Source organism: Gossypium hirsutum, chromosome D12, assembly GCF_007990345.1.
Source record: "Gossypium hirsutum isolate 1008001.06 chromosome D12, Gossypium_hirsutum_v2.1, whole genome shotgun sequence".
In the NCBI taxonomy this organism is placed as follows: Eukaryota; Viridiplantae; Streptophyta; class Magnoliopsida; order Malvales; family Malvaceae; genus Gossypium; species Gossypium hirsutum.
In genome coordinates this window covers 21109453-21127033 of record NC_053448.1, presented here as the reverse complement: position 1 = coordinate 21127033, position 17581 = coordinate 21109453, and the positions used below count along the sequence as shown (strand labels likewise).

At 31.3% G+C, this 17581-nt stretch overlaps 1 protein-coding gene across 2 annotated transcripts; it reads right to left on the bottom strand.

The window, feature by feature from the left end:
- Window positions 1–14259: 14259 nt before the first annotated feature.
- On the bottom strand, window positions 14260–17579 carry LOC107945419 (receptor-like cytosolic serine/threonine-protein kinase RBK1). 2 transcript variants are annotated; one of them, XR_001696538.2, is made up of 8 exons: window positions 17190–17579; window positions 16630–17106; window positions 15844–16101; window positions 15590–15744; window positions 15433–15512; window positions 15188–15330; window positions 14951–15100; window positions 14260–14871 (listed from the first exon to the last, which is right to left on the bottom strand). XR_001696538.2 is itself a non-coding variant. In XM_016879426.2 (8 exons), the coding sequence occupies exons 1-8, from the start codon at window positions 17200–17202 to the stop codon at window positions 14713–14715; spliced, it is 1428 nt and encodes a 475-aa protein (XP_016734915.1). In that variant the 5' UTR covers window positions 17203–17579; the 3' UTR covers window positions 14260–14712. The 2 variants fall into 2 exon arrangements, 1 of the variants encoding a protein (XP_016734915.1); XM_016879426.2 differs by having other exon boundaries at window positions 14951–15102; window positions 15197–15330.
- Between the last annotated feature and the right edge of the window lie 2 nt (window positions 17580–17581).

Here is a 17581-nt window from a genome sequence, read left to right as displayed (position 1 = left end):
TTCTTTCTTTTCGAACCATTTGCGATTTTCAAAATTCTAGAAGTGACTTTGTCAAGATCATAAACATAAGGGTTCGTGAACGTGAAAGATTTTTCGCAAGCAAATGGCCTGATTCGAGGACAAATTGTTTTCAAGAGGGAGGGTATGATGTGATCTCAGCCGCATCATGTTACGACACAATTCGACGACATCGAAATTGGCCCAAGCACGAGAGGCTCAAGAGAAAAATTAAGTTTTAATTTCTCAGATTGTTAAGTTGGTTGTTGAAATTATCGATCACTCATGGAATTAAAATTCGAGCCTGCCATGCAACCTTCTCCAAGCTCAATTTTAGCTCAATTTTAGTTCATTTTAGCTCAAATTTTATTTGCTGGAATAAAAGAGTTAATTCGGTTCTAGCTAGTTAATTAGTCAGTTAAATTTAAGTTTCATAATTATTTCATGGTTTTTAACATCAATAATCTGAGCTTTAAATAAGTCCTAATCTGAAAATTTTAAATATGTTTTAAACTTATTAATTCTGTCCAATTTCATATAGCATTATTATTATTTTTAATTGGGACGCCATTCATGCATGTTTATTTCTGACCTATTAATCATGTTCATTATCGGACAGAACTAATTCATGTTAAGAAGTCAGATGTATTAAATGTGTATTAGTCTATTACATCTTTAATTGTGTGTTTAACCAAGTGTTTATTATGTTTTCTACATGTTATCTCAAGGTTCGGCTGAACATTCATGTTGTCTTAAATTCGACTGAACATTCATGCATGTTCAGGTTCATTGGAGTTACTTCATTGGGAGACATTGCATCTGAATATTCATGCACCTGAAGCTGATCCATGCACTCTCCTAGGTGCCTGTTCGGTAAGAGCATGGATGAACATTGAACTCAGCCCTTTGCTGCACAACCAATTCTTCAACAACCGGTGTTCACAGTTAAGTCTGTTCCTTTCCAAGTGTTCACATTGCTGACTATTCGGTTGCCACCATTGCTGTGCATGAATTCAGTAGCTTCAAGGAAGGATTAATTCAAGCATTAATCACTTGGCTGATTGAATACAATGCTCCCACAGCTCAACCATTATGTCTATTCACATTGGCTGTTCGGGAACATCAAATGACAAAATACCAAGTCTGTTCATGGATAGCAATAGGCAGCTGACTATTAAAGTAAATCATTGAATCATTTCAGCTGACTATTTGGGATGGAAATGGCCATGGTTGGTGGCGTCTTCAAGGAGTATAAACACTCACAAAATTAAAGCTCAATTAATTGGTTGCTAGCTTAACTTAGCTGACATGAACTTGTCCATTCGGCTAGCTTTGTAACAGCCTATAAATAGATAATTCAAATCTTGTCTTTAGAATTTTTTGCACATATATGAAACTTAAGCAAATTGTGAGTTATTCAACTCCTTTTGTTTGTTTGAGACTCGATTGACTTATCTAGCTCCTTCTAGTGGCGTCAAACCGATTCTTTCTGAACTTATGACTTCCAGCAAGTGTGGCGTTCACCCATATACCATAGGTTCCTATCTCGTTAGATTGAGGGTATTGGTTTGTTTTTCTTCATTCGTTGCATTACTAAGTGTTGACATAGGAACCGGGTCAATTTTCACCTATAAAATTGGTTCGTCCTTCAACCTTACCTTTTCGAATCACAACTTAACCAAATTATCCATCCACATCTTCTTTGCCAACCGAACATCTTGAACATATTCAGATTAAAGCCTTCAATTACGACACTTCTCAATTTACGATCGGGAATTTTAACAGCTCGTAATCAACTCCGAGCACGGGTTCGGATCAAATATGTTTTGATCTCTCCAGGAGTTTCAACAATAATCATAGCAAAGTTTAATCATGATTCTTCTATAAAAATATAAGTAGGCATTTTGGATCATTTTATAATCATCCTTTAACTACTATTCACTTAGTCAAATTTACCACATATATTCAAATTATTTCAATTCATATTAATGAACAATTTTCTGAGAATTTCAATATGCTTCTAGCATTTTAAATCATTCAAAGGTTTTAATATAAACTTTAGTATATAATGGTTCATAAAAGGTTGTAACAAGAACCATTAGACGTAAGTTAAATCTTTTATGAACCGTCAGTTTGATAACACATCTAAAGGTTATTGTATCCACCACAAACAAATATTATATCTTTTCATAATCAGTGCCAAGACAAAAAAACTTCATATTTTTATTCCGGTTTTGCAAACCTACTTCATTTGCACACTCATTGGTTTTATACCTTTAGATATTTGGACTACTAGTCCAAAAACTCAACGAATTTAATTATACTTGAGTTGCGTCTTTCTATTTTGAAAAATTTCTCAATAGATTTATTCAAGATCCTCCTTTTATTTCATTATTTCAACAATAATATTGCTTGAAAACCATTGTTGACCAATTTTATTATTAGTTCCACATTTTCTCGAATTGACATAACATATCGAGATATCTTATTTTTACTATGTCATTAAGCTAGATTTATTATTTTCTTTTATGAGAATTTTCATATTTGAAACTTGTAATGAGTTATCCTTGTTGAACTTCTGGTTCAAATTACTCTCCCCTTAACTCATTACAAGTTATTATTTCTCTTCCCTTAATGTCAGGAAAACTATCAAACCAAAATAGTAATCACAAATCATGTCATAACTGAATCTCTAATACATTTAAAACATATGATAATATAAGGAGACTCGTAATTAATATATATTCTCAACTTTCTTTGAGGATTTACTCATCTTTGTGTGTTGTGGTGGAGCAATCAGAACGTATACGCGTACACAAAAATTCAAAGATGAGAAATATTTAGCTCTTAACTAAAAACCAATTATAGTGGAGAGTATTTATAAGTTATTGGCCCAATGCGTATAACACGTAAATCAACATAATTTCATGTTGAACTAGGAAGTTTAGTTATCATAAGTAATGGTTTAGACATTAATAAGATGAGTTCAATCAATAGTTTCTCTAAACCATTATACGAATAAATAACAAGATTTTACGAAAGTTTTTTAAACTCAATCAATAAAAGACTGAGATATAAACTCATCAGCTTTAGCAAGATAAATTGTCTTAATTGCATAATCTAAATTTAATTATTTAAACAAGCAATTTTACAAACGACAGGTTGTAAATTGATAACACATATGTGATTATCTTGTAGATGCATCTACCAAAATCATATAATATCAAAATCATCCACATGATGGCTGAATGAGCCCATATTCATATAAGAAATGCAAGACATTAAATCTCAACTTTAACTAGTGAGTTTCTAATAATAAATTTTCATTGAGAACAAGCAATAAATGAGAATTCTTTAAATTAAAGAATCTTCTAGTTCTTTAATGAATGTCCATATGAATTCTCAATTAATTTTCGCATTATATTAGATCTAAGATGGCCTAACCGGTCATGCCAAATAGTAAAAGTATGTGGTTATACAAACTTCTGGTTTGTAGTAACATGTACCTCAATTGCACAAATATGTGTATAATATAAACCTGATGAAAAAAGCAGGTAGTTTTTCCAAAATATATTTCTTTCCACATTCAACATTTGTAATATATATATATATTCATTATTTTTCTCATTCATAGTCTCAATATGATATCCATTAATACAAATATCTTTAAAACTCAATAAATTTCTTTGAGACTTGGTGGAAAATAAAGCATCATCAAAGACAAATTTTGTACCTTTAGGTAATAATATAATAGCTCTTCCAGAACTTTCAACTAATTTTGTACTATTAAAGATCGGAAAATATTTGTTTGTTTTAGTACCAAATAAGATAAGTATTTTCTATCTGTAATGATAGAATTCATTACTACATTCTCATATCCTTCCTCAAAGAATATTAATAGAAACAAATATTTGGGCATACACCACATATGTGGTCAACAATATTTCATATCACATTGATAACATAAGTTATTTTTACCCTTTAAAGAGTTATCTTGAGAACTATCATTATTCTCTTATTTATTACTATGTTCCCACTTTTAGTGATCCATGATTATATCCTTTATTTTCTTTATGTTTGCATTCACTTCGGAGAATGCAACAAATCTAGTAGGAGAGACTTTTAAACATCGCCATTGATTCTTTATTTCATAATCACCATCGCAAACACATGTCGATTTCAAATTCCAATCTATCTATTCATGTTGTCATGATTAGTCTCCAATTATAATAAACATGATATAATAAATAAATCATAGTAAAATATACCTGAAGATCTTTAACATCATTGTCATCACCCACGTAAGGATTATATAAATTTCTTTGGATAATGATTACCCATAGTGCGCATGCCTCAATTGAATACTGAAATTGCAATAGCTGTAGAAAGCAATAGACAACAACTTGAGCAACAGATTTGGAGTGACCGTATTATAAAATAAAAGAGAATCATGCTGATAACATGTTATAAAATAAAAAATAGAAAGTAAAGAACAAAGAAAATATGAGAGAAAAAGAAAGCGTATTTTATTGATTAATGAGAATAATTACTAAGCTTTTCCAAAGTCTCTATTTATAGGCATAAATGAAGTAGAGATCTACTTTTAATGGCTATAAGAATAAAGTATATCAAAACTTATCTAGATCTTGATGCACATCCATTTAATAAAATATTCAAAATAGTTTAAATCATTGTAGACCATTCAAATGAAAATGTTATATTTTACTCGAATTTCTTTTATTTAGAGATTGAAGCTATAAAAAGGTATCACCTCCAAATCTTTTAATACAACTTCAAAAGTTCAGAAGTCCAAAATTTCACAAGTGGTCTAAAGAGAAGATTTTGAAGATTATAATATTTCTCCAAAATCTTAAGAAATCTCTAAATAACTCAAAGAAATTCTTAAGAACATTCTACCAAATCTAAACAAAGTTGCTCTCTAATCTTGTTTAGCCGATAGAAAAGAGGTTAAATCGGTTCTTCAAGATCAAGTCTAGAAGGCTTTTGAAGCGGAATCATCCATACAAAATCAAGTCTTGAAGACCCTTGGATAAAAGTTTTCCTCAATTTAGTTGCCTCAATACAAAGGAGATAAAATTTATTTTTTAAGATCTAGTCTTGGTAACCCTTGAAGCGGGCCACATTAACCTAAGCTCAAGTCTAAGAGATCATTGGATCAAATTTTCATCACTCATCTTCAAGATCAAGTTCAATGACCTTGAAGCATCTAAATTGATTCAAGATCAATTCCCGGGTACCTTTAAATCCAAATTAAATCAAATTTTCAAGTAATCATCTCTCCGAACCCATTTTCAAGATCAAGTTCAAACACCCTTGAAGTGGATTGCATCTGTTCAAGATCAAGCCCACTCGACCCTTAGATCAAAGCTTTATTAAAAAAAAGAATCAAATGATTTATCGAAAAAGTGTATCTTGAAGTTTAGAAATAAAGTTCTTTTATTTGCTTCAAATTTCCAAGTCTTATTTTGACTTAGAATTTGTGTGTACAGTTTGTACCATCGTTTGATTTGTATAATGTTGATACTACGGAGGTAGACAATGATTTTTAACCTCTTTAGGATTATTTTCGCTCATGGCCTAGAATTGCTATGAGCTTAGAAACCCATAGACAATTCACTATATTTTTAACTTTGTTTAGAAAAAAAGGTCTCAATGTAGTTTTCTTGTGGGAAACTAAATGTATTGCTTTTGATATGGAAGTTATTAGAAGATGCTTATAGCTTCATTGCTATCTTACTATTTATTCTATTTGGTAGAGTTAGTGGGCATTCCTTTTTGGGCAAAATAATCCTTTAGTCACCTTAAAATATGGTCGTTCCTATTTCAGTCACTTTAAAAAAGATTATCAATTTAGTCACTGTTATTAGTTAAATTGCTTAAAATGATAACTGTTTAGTTTTCCTTAACGGAAATATGGTTGGCCATGGTAACTAATCATTTTTCCCATGTATTTAAAGGATTTTAATTTTTGAAAAAGCTAAAATGGCATGATTAGAGGATGTTAGATGGAAACAACAAAGGGTTAAAGAGAAAACAACAAAATCCAAAAAAATTAAACCCCTAAATAGTCTAAACGAGGGTAATATTTGATCAAAAAGGAACTGATTTTTGAAATAATTTATTCGAAAGGAAAAAAAACCCTAAGTTTCTTGATTTAGGAAAACAGAGAGAAATTTTCTTGTAAAAATATTACTTTATTTGGAGGGGCAACCATTTGTGAAATACATTTTTTTTAATTTCAAAGTTTTATTACAACTTATTGCTTAGATTTTGTAAATTTTATGTTGGGTTTAGTAGTTACTAATTATTTTCGATATTAGGATTTATATTTTTTTGGTTGGATTATGGTGAGAAGTTCATGATTTCATGTGTTCAGTGTTTTATTGAATACATTAAAGTGTATGTTGCTTGTATAGCAATATTATATGATAAGAATGTGATAATTTGTTTGATAATGGTATTTGGTGCACTACCTTAATTAACAGTATGTAATTTTGACTTCTTCTTTCTTGGACAACTGCTGTGAAATGTTGGCTGTTATTTTTTTTATTAAATTAGTAGTCATTAAGAGTAGGTAACAAGAAAAAAGATATGGATTATGCTACCACTTGTGTAGGAATTATTAAATAATGGTTTTTGATAGTAAAATATTCATGTTGTAACACTCCATACTCGACCCGATCGCAGGGTTTGAGTTATGGGATGTCACATCCGTTGCCAAAACAACTATGATCAATTAAATACATAATACAATCATTTAAACATGCAAGTAGTGTAATACATTATCATAATACAATACATACTCATTTTCGGGTCTTATACGAGCTTACAAAAGCTCTTTTGCTAACTAGAGGTCGAATTAGGACCAAATTGTAAAGTTTACAATATACCGGGTTGACGTTGCGACTTCGGGGGTACCTTGTCGTGATGCAACTCACTGATTAGGTCTCGTCATGACGTTAAAGGGGGTCGACATTGTGACGTGACTATCTGTTTCCAAAAAGTCCAATTTGGCACCTAATCAATTTAACTAAGTATACACGGTAACTCTTCCATTCATTCAATCAAACAAAACGCCAGAATCCAATATTCATTCCTAAGTGTTAAATACGTCTTATACATATACACTACATCAATTACACCATTTTATTCAAACACACAAGTAAATTTCATGATGTTAACCATTTAACCCTTTTGACATACTTACATATACATATAAACCACAAGTGTTGTATCATCTCATGCATTTCAAACTATGCCAATTTCAACTATTCAACTATTCCATTTGCCATAACCAAAATTTCAATTCTAGCTTCAAAATTAAACATGGCCATGCCAAAAATTGACTCAACCTAGGTATATGACATGTTTAAAAAAATGGGACTATACAAGCATTGTTGAGTCTAGGGTTGCTGGTTGGATATTGGAATCACTTCTCGTAACCTTGAGATATACTTGTACATGCGCACGGAATAAAAAAAACCATATGCTGAATGAGAATGCTCAGTGGTACTTTCATGATTCAATAGCAAATGCACACAATCAAATTCAAATCTAATGTTTAACTCATTCACATATACCATTTATACTTATAGTTTCCCTTCACATATGACACAAATACATATATAGCAACTTGCATACCAGTTCACTAAATTTTGCACATAACTTACCATACTATTTCCCATTCATTTCGTATCCAAATTATTCAATTCATACACTCATCTATTAGCATATACCAATTTCACATAATTCATTCCTATATCAAATTCTATTATCAATCCATAAATTCATATCAATTTCACATAATTCATTTCAATTTCAAATTCTATTATCAATCATAAACTCATACTAAATTCACGTATTTCATTTCAGTTTCATACTCCATTATCATTTTATAAGATTACACCAGTTCCACTTAATTCACTTCAATGTTATATCACATTATTTTATCAAATCCATTTCATTCCATTTTAAAGTTCCACATTCCAATTATAACGTTTCACTCAATGGAACCCTAGTAAAATAGACTCAAATACACAAGCAAATTACACTAGAGTTCTCGCCCAAGCTAAAATTACATCAAGTAACTTGTCTGAGCTAAACCTACACCATAAAAGGCCCGATGATCTACAAAAATGTTGGATCTCGTTATAACCAGTAATAATCACCGTACAAGTGCACATATGACCTTATTGGCATGTCAATCGTATCCTAACCTTTTACGAAGGTCACATGGGCATCAATTATACATATTCTCATTTCCATCCTTGTAATCGGTTACTTTGCATTTTTACATCCTAAATCATTCACATTCACAGATTCATACTCTGTAATCATTTACATTTACCTATCACACTCTGTACACTATACTATCACATAACGATCACTTATCTCATTTCATTTAAATTTATTTTAATTCAATCCAATTCATATATATATCTTTACATTCAATTCCACAATTTCATCCCAATTTATCACTGACACACAAATAACTCATACCATATAACATTTTTCAATTCATTATCATATTACACATCATTTTCCACAAAAATCATATGTACATTTCATTTTGTTCACTTCAGTCTATTTTTACAATATTCAAAAACAATCTTAGCAAATCAAATCATATAACAATTATATACTCACCTCAATGTGCAATCATGCAATTAACATGTCTATGCAAGCAATTATATCTATCTCGAATCATAAAAGTACAAATCGAAATCTCGTGTCACTCATCGATGACTCTCTCTTTTCCTTTCCCTTTCGACAGTTCAACATCGTCTTTAGCTACGTAAAATCATAAAATAGATAAACAATATCAATTCTCATCCAATTCACATCCAAACATAAAGTCTAACATATTTTGCATTTTATTCAATTTATTTTCTAAACTCAGGACAAACATAACTCTCGATTCCTAGCTTCGAATTAAAATATGATTTCTCATATTCCCATTATGGACCTTATATTTTCTATTTTTAACATAATTTCATGACATGTTTTACATTTATTCGATTTGGTCCTAATGTGACAATGTTAACAAACAAGCTAAACTAACTTTACAATCTGGTCCTTTTTATAATCTAAGCTTAAATTCTATCCATTTCAAGCCTATTTCATCAATTAATCAATAATGGAAACTTTCTAAAATTTTAATAGTTTATCAAATTGGTACATGGGCTAGCTAAATCAAGCTCTCATGATCATAAATCTACAAAAATAAAAGAAAAATGGCTTAAGGAGTTACTTGAAATTGATGGCAGAATGTTTGAAAAACCTAAAGTTTTCTTCTTTGTTTTTGTTTTCCTTCGACAGCTCGTGGAAGAACATTATGATAGTTCCTCTTTCTTTCCACTTTAAATGTTATTTAAACTATAATTAATCTTAATTAACAAATTTAATTATGTTCTATTTACTTGATTATTAATTTCTTAAGCTTAATGACATCCATCATTACCATCCACTAACACCTATTTAAAATTGGTTTATTAACCATTTCAGTCATTTGAATAATTGTTATCTAAGTTCCTAAGCCTTTTTCTAATAAAAAATCTATAGCGATTAGACTTTTACAATTTAGTTTCTGAGTCTTAATTAACTACTTTTTTGGCTAAAGTACTTAATCAAATTTCAATATATATTTTTACTAACTTTGTAAACATTTCTATTTAGGGTTTAGGGCTATGAACTTGATTTATAGAAATGAGATTCTGAAACCGTATTTTTTGACACCACTGGAAATTGGGTTGTTTCAATTCGCGCCTTTAAGAAATTTCATCATCGAAATTTGTTGGAAAAAAATTTGTTCAAAAATGGTTTTCTTGCATAGTGGAAAATTAAAAATTTGAAAACCTAACCAATTTGTAATATTTATAGAAATAAACTCTTTCCGAAATCGTACCTATGTTTTCGACTAGATGGATCCTTATCGTTTTCGACTTTCAACTCCACGACCTTCTCCTATATTCTCGTACCGCGAACTGCTTCGAGTGTGAGCTCGAATAAATTCGAATCAAACACAGAACCATAAATTATTTACTTTACTTTTAGCAGGAAATCGAAATTCTTTCTTTAATAAAAATTGGTAGAATTGTTATTTCGGAAAATATAATTTATACTTAGAAAATATATTCTTACTGTTTTTAGGCAGAATAACTATAACGACCCGATATTTAGGGGTGTCCAAAAATATATTTTTGAGACTCTATTTTTGTAAACCGAACCCGTAAATATTTTTATCAAATATTTACGAGGCTAGCTTAGTAACTAATTAATTTTTGGAATAGTGAATTTTGTGAAATTAGGAGTAATTAAGGTACAGGGACTAAATCGCGTAAGGGTTAAAATTTGAATTATAAATTGAAATAAAATAAAGGGGCTAAAGTAGCAATTGTGTCACTTAATTATTGTTTTTGTATAGGTGGCCGGCCATGGGCTAAGTAACATGCATGTATATATGTTATATGTTATAATATAAAGTTAATAATAATATTTATAATAAAAGAAAAAAAAGAATGATAGTGGATGCATGCAAATTAAACAAAGAAAAGAAAAGAAAAGAAAAAGAAAGAAAGAAAGAAAAGGAGAAGAAGCGCACAACCTAAGAGGGTTTGAAGTTCAAACTCAAATTCCTAACGTCGTACCGGAATCCTTGAGTAAAAAGGGGAAGAATAAAATCGACGTCGAATAGCTCAGAAATCACGGTTTGTGTTTCTATAATCTGAATTAAATAGTAGATTATTGCATATATAATTGTTTGCATATGGTAAGCATTTGAGGTGAGTACTTTGGTACTTTGGGATTGAATTAAATTCATAATTGAAATGAAATGGATTGATTTTGTATATTATGAAATATATTGATTATGAATATATGTGTATTGAGAAAAATGTGATTATTATCAAATTGAATATATGTTTATATGTGATGATATACATTTATGAAATTGAGACATTGGTTGTATTGAAAAGTGAAATGAATCCCTATTAACTGTATCGGGCTGAATCGAATATAGATGGCATGCCATAGGATAGGAAGAGTTTAGGGATTACTTCGAACTCGAGTCGATGAGGCATTGGGTGCCAATTTGCCTTGGTTTAACTGATGGGACACTGGGTGTCAATTTATATAGCACTAGGCGCAGTTATTACTTCGAATTTATCCGATGAGGCACTGGGTGTCAAACTGATGTGTTGGTTGGATCCGTGTATCTGTCCGAGTTCGTGTCGTGTTAATAGGGGAAAGTAAAATAATAATTTATGTGATTGATATTGAAATGACAAAGATGAGAAATGAATATGAGATGAGAAAATATTGAAATGACAATTACGAGAAATAATTATGAGATGAGAAAATATTGAATGACAAATATGAGAAATAATTTTGAGATGAGAAATGAAATATGAAATGATGAATTGAGATGTGAAACTTGAATGAGTTCAAGTATTGATCAAAGATATGAATCATGCCATTGCATGAGATGATGTATTCAAATGTTAAATGAAATGCCAATGATATATACTTATATATTTGAACATGTGAAAATCTTACTAGATGTGAATAAGGAATGAGCAAAAATTATACTATTAAATTGAAACACATGAACATAGCTTACTTGTTGCAGTTTGCATTTTAAATACTTATATCAAGTTTATGTTATTCGGATTATAGAAATACCACTGAGTTTTACTCAGCGTATGGTTTTGTTTTCCGTGCGCAGGCTAGGTACTATTCGAATTATTGCTAACTCAGCATCAAATCACAAATCCCGAACTCAAGTGTGGTGATATTTCATTTTGTAATAGCATGTACCTAAGAAGTCTTTGGTTGATATTGTTTATAAGGTGTGGTTATCTTAGTTGCTAGTGAAATGATGCTTAAATGTGTATATGGTTGTGGTTGAGGTTATGTTGGTATGTTAGCCTAGTTTATATTTGTATGTGTTAGATTAAAGTTTGACAGCTTAAATAGTTAAGTGATAGTCCAATTATGGTAAATTTGATATGAATGAAAGTTTTGAATGTTTGATGTGTTGTTGATGTATTTGAACATATAAAATGTGATACCAATGAGGGTGCATTGGTTAGACATAGTAGGTGATGAATTTGGTGTATTTTGGATATGTTTAATCGTGTTTTGAATAGGTTAAACGTTTGGTAATTGAGTTGCTTAGTGCCCAAGTAAATATGAAATGGTAAACTTGAGTTTTAAGGTACTTTTAGGTGCACATGGCTTGGCCACACGGGTGTGTGACCCCAAAATCAAAATTTTTGTAATTATTTCCTAAACTTCCAGAATTGTTTCAAATTAGTCCCTGCCTATTTTTGAACTACTTTTAGGGTTCCATAGACTCGAAATAGGGGCTATAAGAGTAATTTTTATTCTGTATGGGGTGGATCAACAAATCTAAATTAAGTGCATTCCACTAACATCATCGAAGATAAATTAAAAAGATAATCGTAGACAGAGTATGGACTAATACTTTGATGCTAATAATTGGAATAGTCATGTATGTATCCGAATTCGACATTCTAGAAGGGATAAATAGTGATAAGTGTGTAGATAGTGGAAGACCAAGTTTAGAAATGCATAGAATAATTTATTATTCGAATGTATAAGAATCTAGCATGAAAGTATTATATTTTCGTGACCTGCCCCTGCATATTATAATGTTATTAGTTAGTTTATATGTTGATTATGATTGAATTAATTGTTTGATTCGTTAGTAATACTCGTGACCTTAATTCGACGACAGGAAAGGGTTAGGGGTGTTACAATAACAATATCTCAAAAGTTGTTTATTTAGCCCTATCGGTGCCATATATTTATAGGGAGAAAAAGTGAAACTCTTGTTGAATCAACAAAGTCTATTTCAATAGAAAAATAAAATCCCAGTTTAACTAGGAGAGAGAGGGGTGACAACCCTACTTAAATATACTAGGGTTTTCCGTCCCATGAATTAACATGAAGGGCTTTTGGGCCTCTCCTGTATTGGGTTCAATTATAAGTATTTATTGGACTTTTAACTCAACACTTTATAATACAATCCAACCCAATACATGTTTTTCTATTTTCTAAAATAAATATAATGAATTAATTTAAATTAATTAATTAATTTCCCAATTAAATAATTTTCTCAACTTGATTCTAACTCTGTTAAAATCCTGGCATCTTTACCGTAAAAGAGTCTATGAGAAAATATATTTCATATTTCCACATTCAATGGATTCACAATGACCAATTAATTTAATTTCATTTTCGAACTTCAATTAATTAATTAATAATTCGAAAAACTATAAATTAATTTTCCAGGTCATTTCTATTTAGTGAGAAAATGACATTCATTTCTGAATGTTTTCCGTTTCTCCAACTTTACAATTTCTATTCATTTTTATCCATTTCTGTTCATTTGGTTCAACATGTAATTCTTTTCCAGTTTCAATGAACTAGTGGAGGGACTGATTGAACATTTGTAATTAGGGCTCAAATAATTTATAATTAAGTTTCAACATTTCGCTTATTAAGTATAAACTCATTTAGTCACGAAGTTATTCCACTATAGTATTGAGATTGAGCTCTCTCTAATGATATAGTATTACAAAAACAACTCGATTAGTACTAGTCCAATGATCTTTATAAAAATCTAAATTTATTTTGACCATTAAATTTCTTTTAAATTATTTTTTCTATTTCTAGATCATTCCTATTTCTTTGATTTTGATTAAATGATAATTTATAATTAAAATTTTTAAAAATAAAAAAAATCATTTTTTATATTTTTATATTTAAATATTAAGTACTATTTTAAATATTTTATTATACTCCATTCAAAATATAATAATACTCATAGTGTTTTTTATAGTACTCATAATGTCATTTTATTATATTAAAATTTTTAATAATTATTTTATTTTAAAGCATTTCAATTATATTCTTTTAGTTCTTAATTTTTTTAATTTTATTTTATGGATAGACATATATTAAATAAATAAAATTAACCCCACCAACAAACTAGTTATATTATGTCAAAAAAAATTATATTATAAATTTAAAAAAATAATGAAATGGAGTTTTTAAAATAAAAATAAAAATAAATCAGTGTCAATTGCAAACTGATTTGACTAGTAGTAATAACAAACAAATAAGGTTGCACTTAGCAGTTGCAGAGTGCTCAAATTTACATCTGAATTCTGTGAAAATCACAAATATGAAACTGATTTGACTAGTACTAATCCCAAATAAAGTGATTTGACTAGTAATAATCACATCACAAATAAGGTTAACACTTAATTTACTGAGTGTTCAAATTTACATATGAATTCTATGAAAATCACAAATATAAAAATAAATCAGTGCCAATTGCAAACTGATTTGACTAATAGTAATCACAAATAAAGCCAGCACTTAGCAGTTGGTGAATGTTTAAATTTACATACGAATTTTATGAAAAGCATGAAGAAAAAAAGACAACTATTGACAGGTTTCTTTTTCTAATATTTTAGTACAATATTAACCCAAATGACATCTGATTTCTAATTGTTCCCTTTGAGTTATGGACATTGAAGCTCCCAATCATCTTCAGAGTGTGAATGGCAAAAGGAAATCGAAGAAAGGAAGCCCAAAATATTTACACCTATGAAATTTCATTTCATTGATTTGTACCAATTTTCACAAATAAACCAACTAAAGCCATTACTCCAAAACCAGCTGCATATGACGGTTCAAGTCATCTAGATAGCTGCTTCGACTATAATCTTGCAAGTCACAACCGTCTACTATCACTGCTTTCTCTCCACAACTCTTCTGCTGACTCTCTACTGCACCATCTTCGTTCTTAAGCAACTCCACCACCTGGAAAAATCATCACCAATTCCCCAAATTTACCAATGGGACTGAGTGGAAATGGAGGATTTGTTTTTCATTTACTTACCCTTGTCATGCTTGGACGTAGGTTGGCTAAATGGTTTATGCACATGGAAGCTGTTAACATTGCACGTTTCACTTGTGTTTGATCGTAATCGTCTTCCAGTCGAGGATCTACCAGTTCCTTCACTTTATTTGATTCCAGAAGTGGCTTTCCCTGTATCAAAAAACATGGAAACCAACTTCATATCTTCGAATTATACATAATATAAATGTTGATTTGCTTTTGGGGTAGAAGATGTACCCAAATCATGACTCATGAGGCTTTGTCGGGATAAATCGACTGCGCGACGGCCAGTTAATATCTCCAGTAACAGGACTCCAAATGCGAATACATCGGTCTTTTCATCAACTATCCCATGCATGAAGTACTCTGGAGCCAAGTACCTGGAGGCATTTTCATACGCATTAGCCCCAATTCGACTTTGTGAAATGACTTATGAGAATAACAAACGAAGTTAACAAGGCAAAAGCAGCTGCATGCCTAACCCGAATGTTCCTTCGATGGGATGGACAACATGTTGATGCCAATTCTCCGGCAGCCACTTTGCCAAACCAAAATCCGAGATCTGCAATGAGCAGAAGAAATTACCATATCCATGTCAGATATATATTCAGGTAACATAGGTACACGGAGATTACGCACATGAGCTTCATAATCTTCAGTGAGCAGTATGTTGGAGGCTGTGATGTCTCGATGTATAATGCGTCTCGGACAATCGTGGTGGAGATATTTCAATCCCTCTGCTATCCCTGTCGCCACCTTGTACCTTGTCTTCCAATCTAGACACTCATCTGAACCTGCAGTGCATAACATAAATCTTAGCCATCTAGATCCATTTCTTTTCTTTCCCTAGTACAAATGAATCTGACGGTGGAACAGTCATATATTAGAGATACCGAAAAGCACAGAAGCAAGGCTGCCATGAGGAGCAAACTGAAGGACTAAGTGCAAGCCTCCATCAACACTGAATCCGATTAAGTGAGCTGCATTTGGGTGATTAATGTGAGCAATAATCCCAAGTTCTAACAAGAAATCATTGGCTCTATCTTCTTCTTCCTTCTCATTCTTTATTAGCTTCTTCACTGCTACAATTTGACCATCAGTTAAGTGCCCTTTGTATACCTTCGCATTGCCCCCTTTTCCCAGCATATTCTCTACAACATTATTATGAATTGTTAAAATCATACATAATCAAAACTAGAAAAACAAAATAGTCAACTTCATTTCCCTTGATCAAAGGAAAAATTTTATCGGAACTTCTCTTTAAATCCCTGAGTTGCTTTCAATTGCAGGCAACTTTGACCCATTTGGCTGCAGATGCATTTCTCTCTAAGATGTGTTAGTTGAATACATAAAGCTTATAATCAAATCAAATTATACACAGGTCCAGAAACATGCTCAACTTAGTTGGTTCATGCAGCTATTCTTAAGAGGTGAAATCGAGCAAATCTTGATTCGAATCGTAACATTTACAAACCCTTCTCTTACCCCAATCTGCCAAATTAATGTTCCCTAATAGCGCAAAGGTCCTTCAGCTGGAAAATTCATAGTCCCAATGTTCAACCAGGAAAGCAGTAAGTGCAACATTAAAATATTGGACAAAGTTTGTTACTCGAAGACAAGTGAAGCCGACATCAAGAATGACAACATTAAAATGTAAATTTGATAATGTTGTTTTTTACCAGGACTGAAATGATCTGTAGCAGCACAAAGGTCGGAGTAAGAAAAAGTCTTCCATGATGGTTTAGGCACCGGTATACCGTCAATATCAACGACGCCGGCCTCGGAGCCGTAAAATTTGGTCAATTTCCTCCACAAATTCTTCTTAGACATCTCGTAGTTATTTGTGAGCAAAGGAATGATAGAGAAACTCCTGGCTGATTTCTTCTTAATATTATAGATCACATGCTTCCATTGCAAAGCATAAGAATCTCGGTTCCATCTCTGGAAAACTTGCGGCGGCTTTTGAGAATAGTAGGGACAATTGCTGGTGCAGGCACCACCGCTGCTATCGGAATCCAATCCCCGGACGGCGGGAATGTCCGGTTCCCTTATCGATGACGACTCCTCATTTTGTTTTAATGATTCACTTCTCTCCACAACCTCGGATTTTGATTCCTTTTCCGGGTTTATCTCCTCTCCGTCCTCTCTTGCCGTTTCTGCATAAACAAACACAAATCACACTTTTATATCCAAATACCAGAAAAAAAAAAGAAAACTCCAAAAATTAAAAAAAAAAAACCTTTGACAGCCATTACTAATTTACTATGATGATGAGTATAAATGATGAAAAGAATCGAAATTAAAATAGCGATTATAGCGTTTAAGTTGGGATCGCTATTTCAAAAAAAAAAGAGAAAGAAAAGAGGAAACATTGTATTCGTATTTCTATTTTTTCAATCCAAATTCGTCTTCAACATCCAAATTAGAAAAGTTGGTGGATGATTATGAAACATGAAAATCAAATCTCCCCGCTTCAAAAGAAAAAGAAAAAAAATCAAAGATATGAGGTACATCACAATCACGTATTGGTGTTTTGAGGGGGTGTCTTTATGGAAGATTGGTATGTAACCAAAGAACCCCTCAAAACAATATGGTTTTTATGTTTTATTTTTGTTTATTGTTAGGAACATC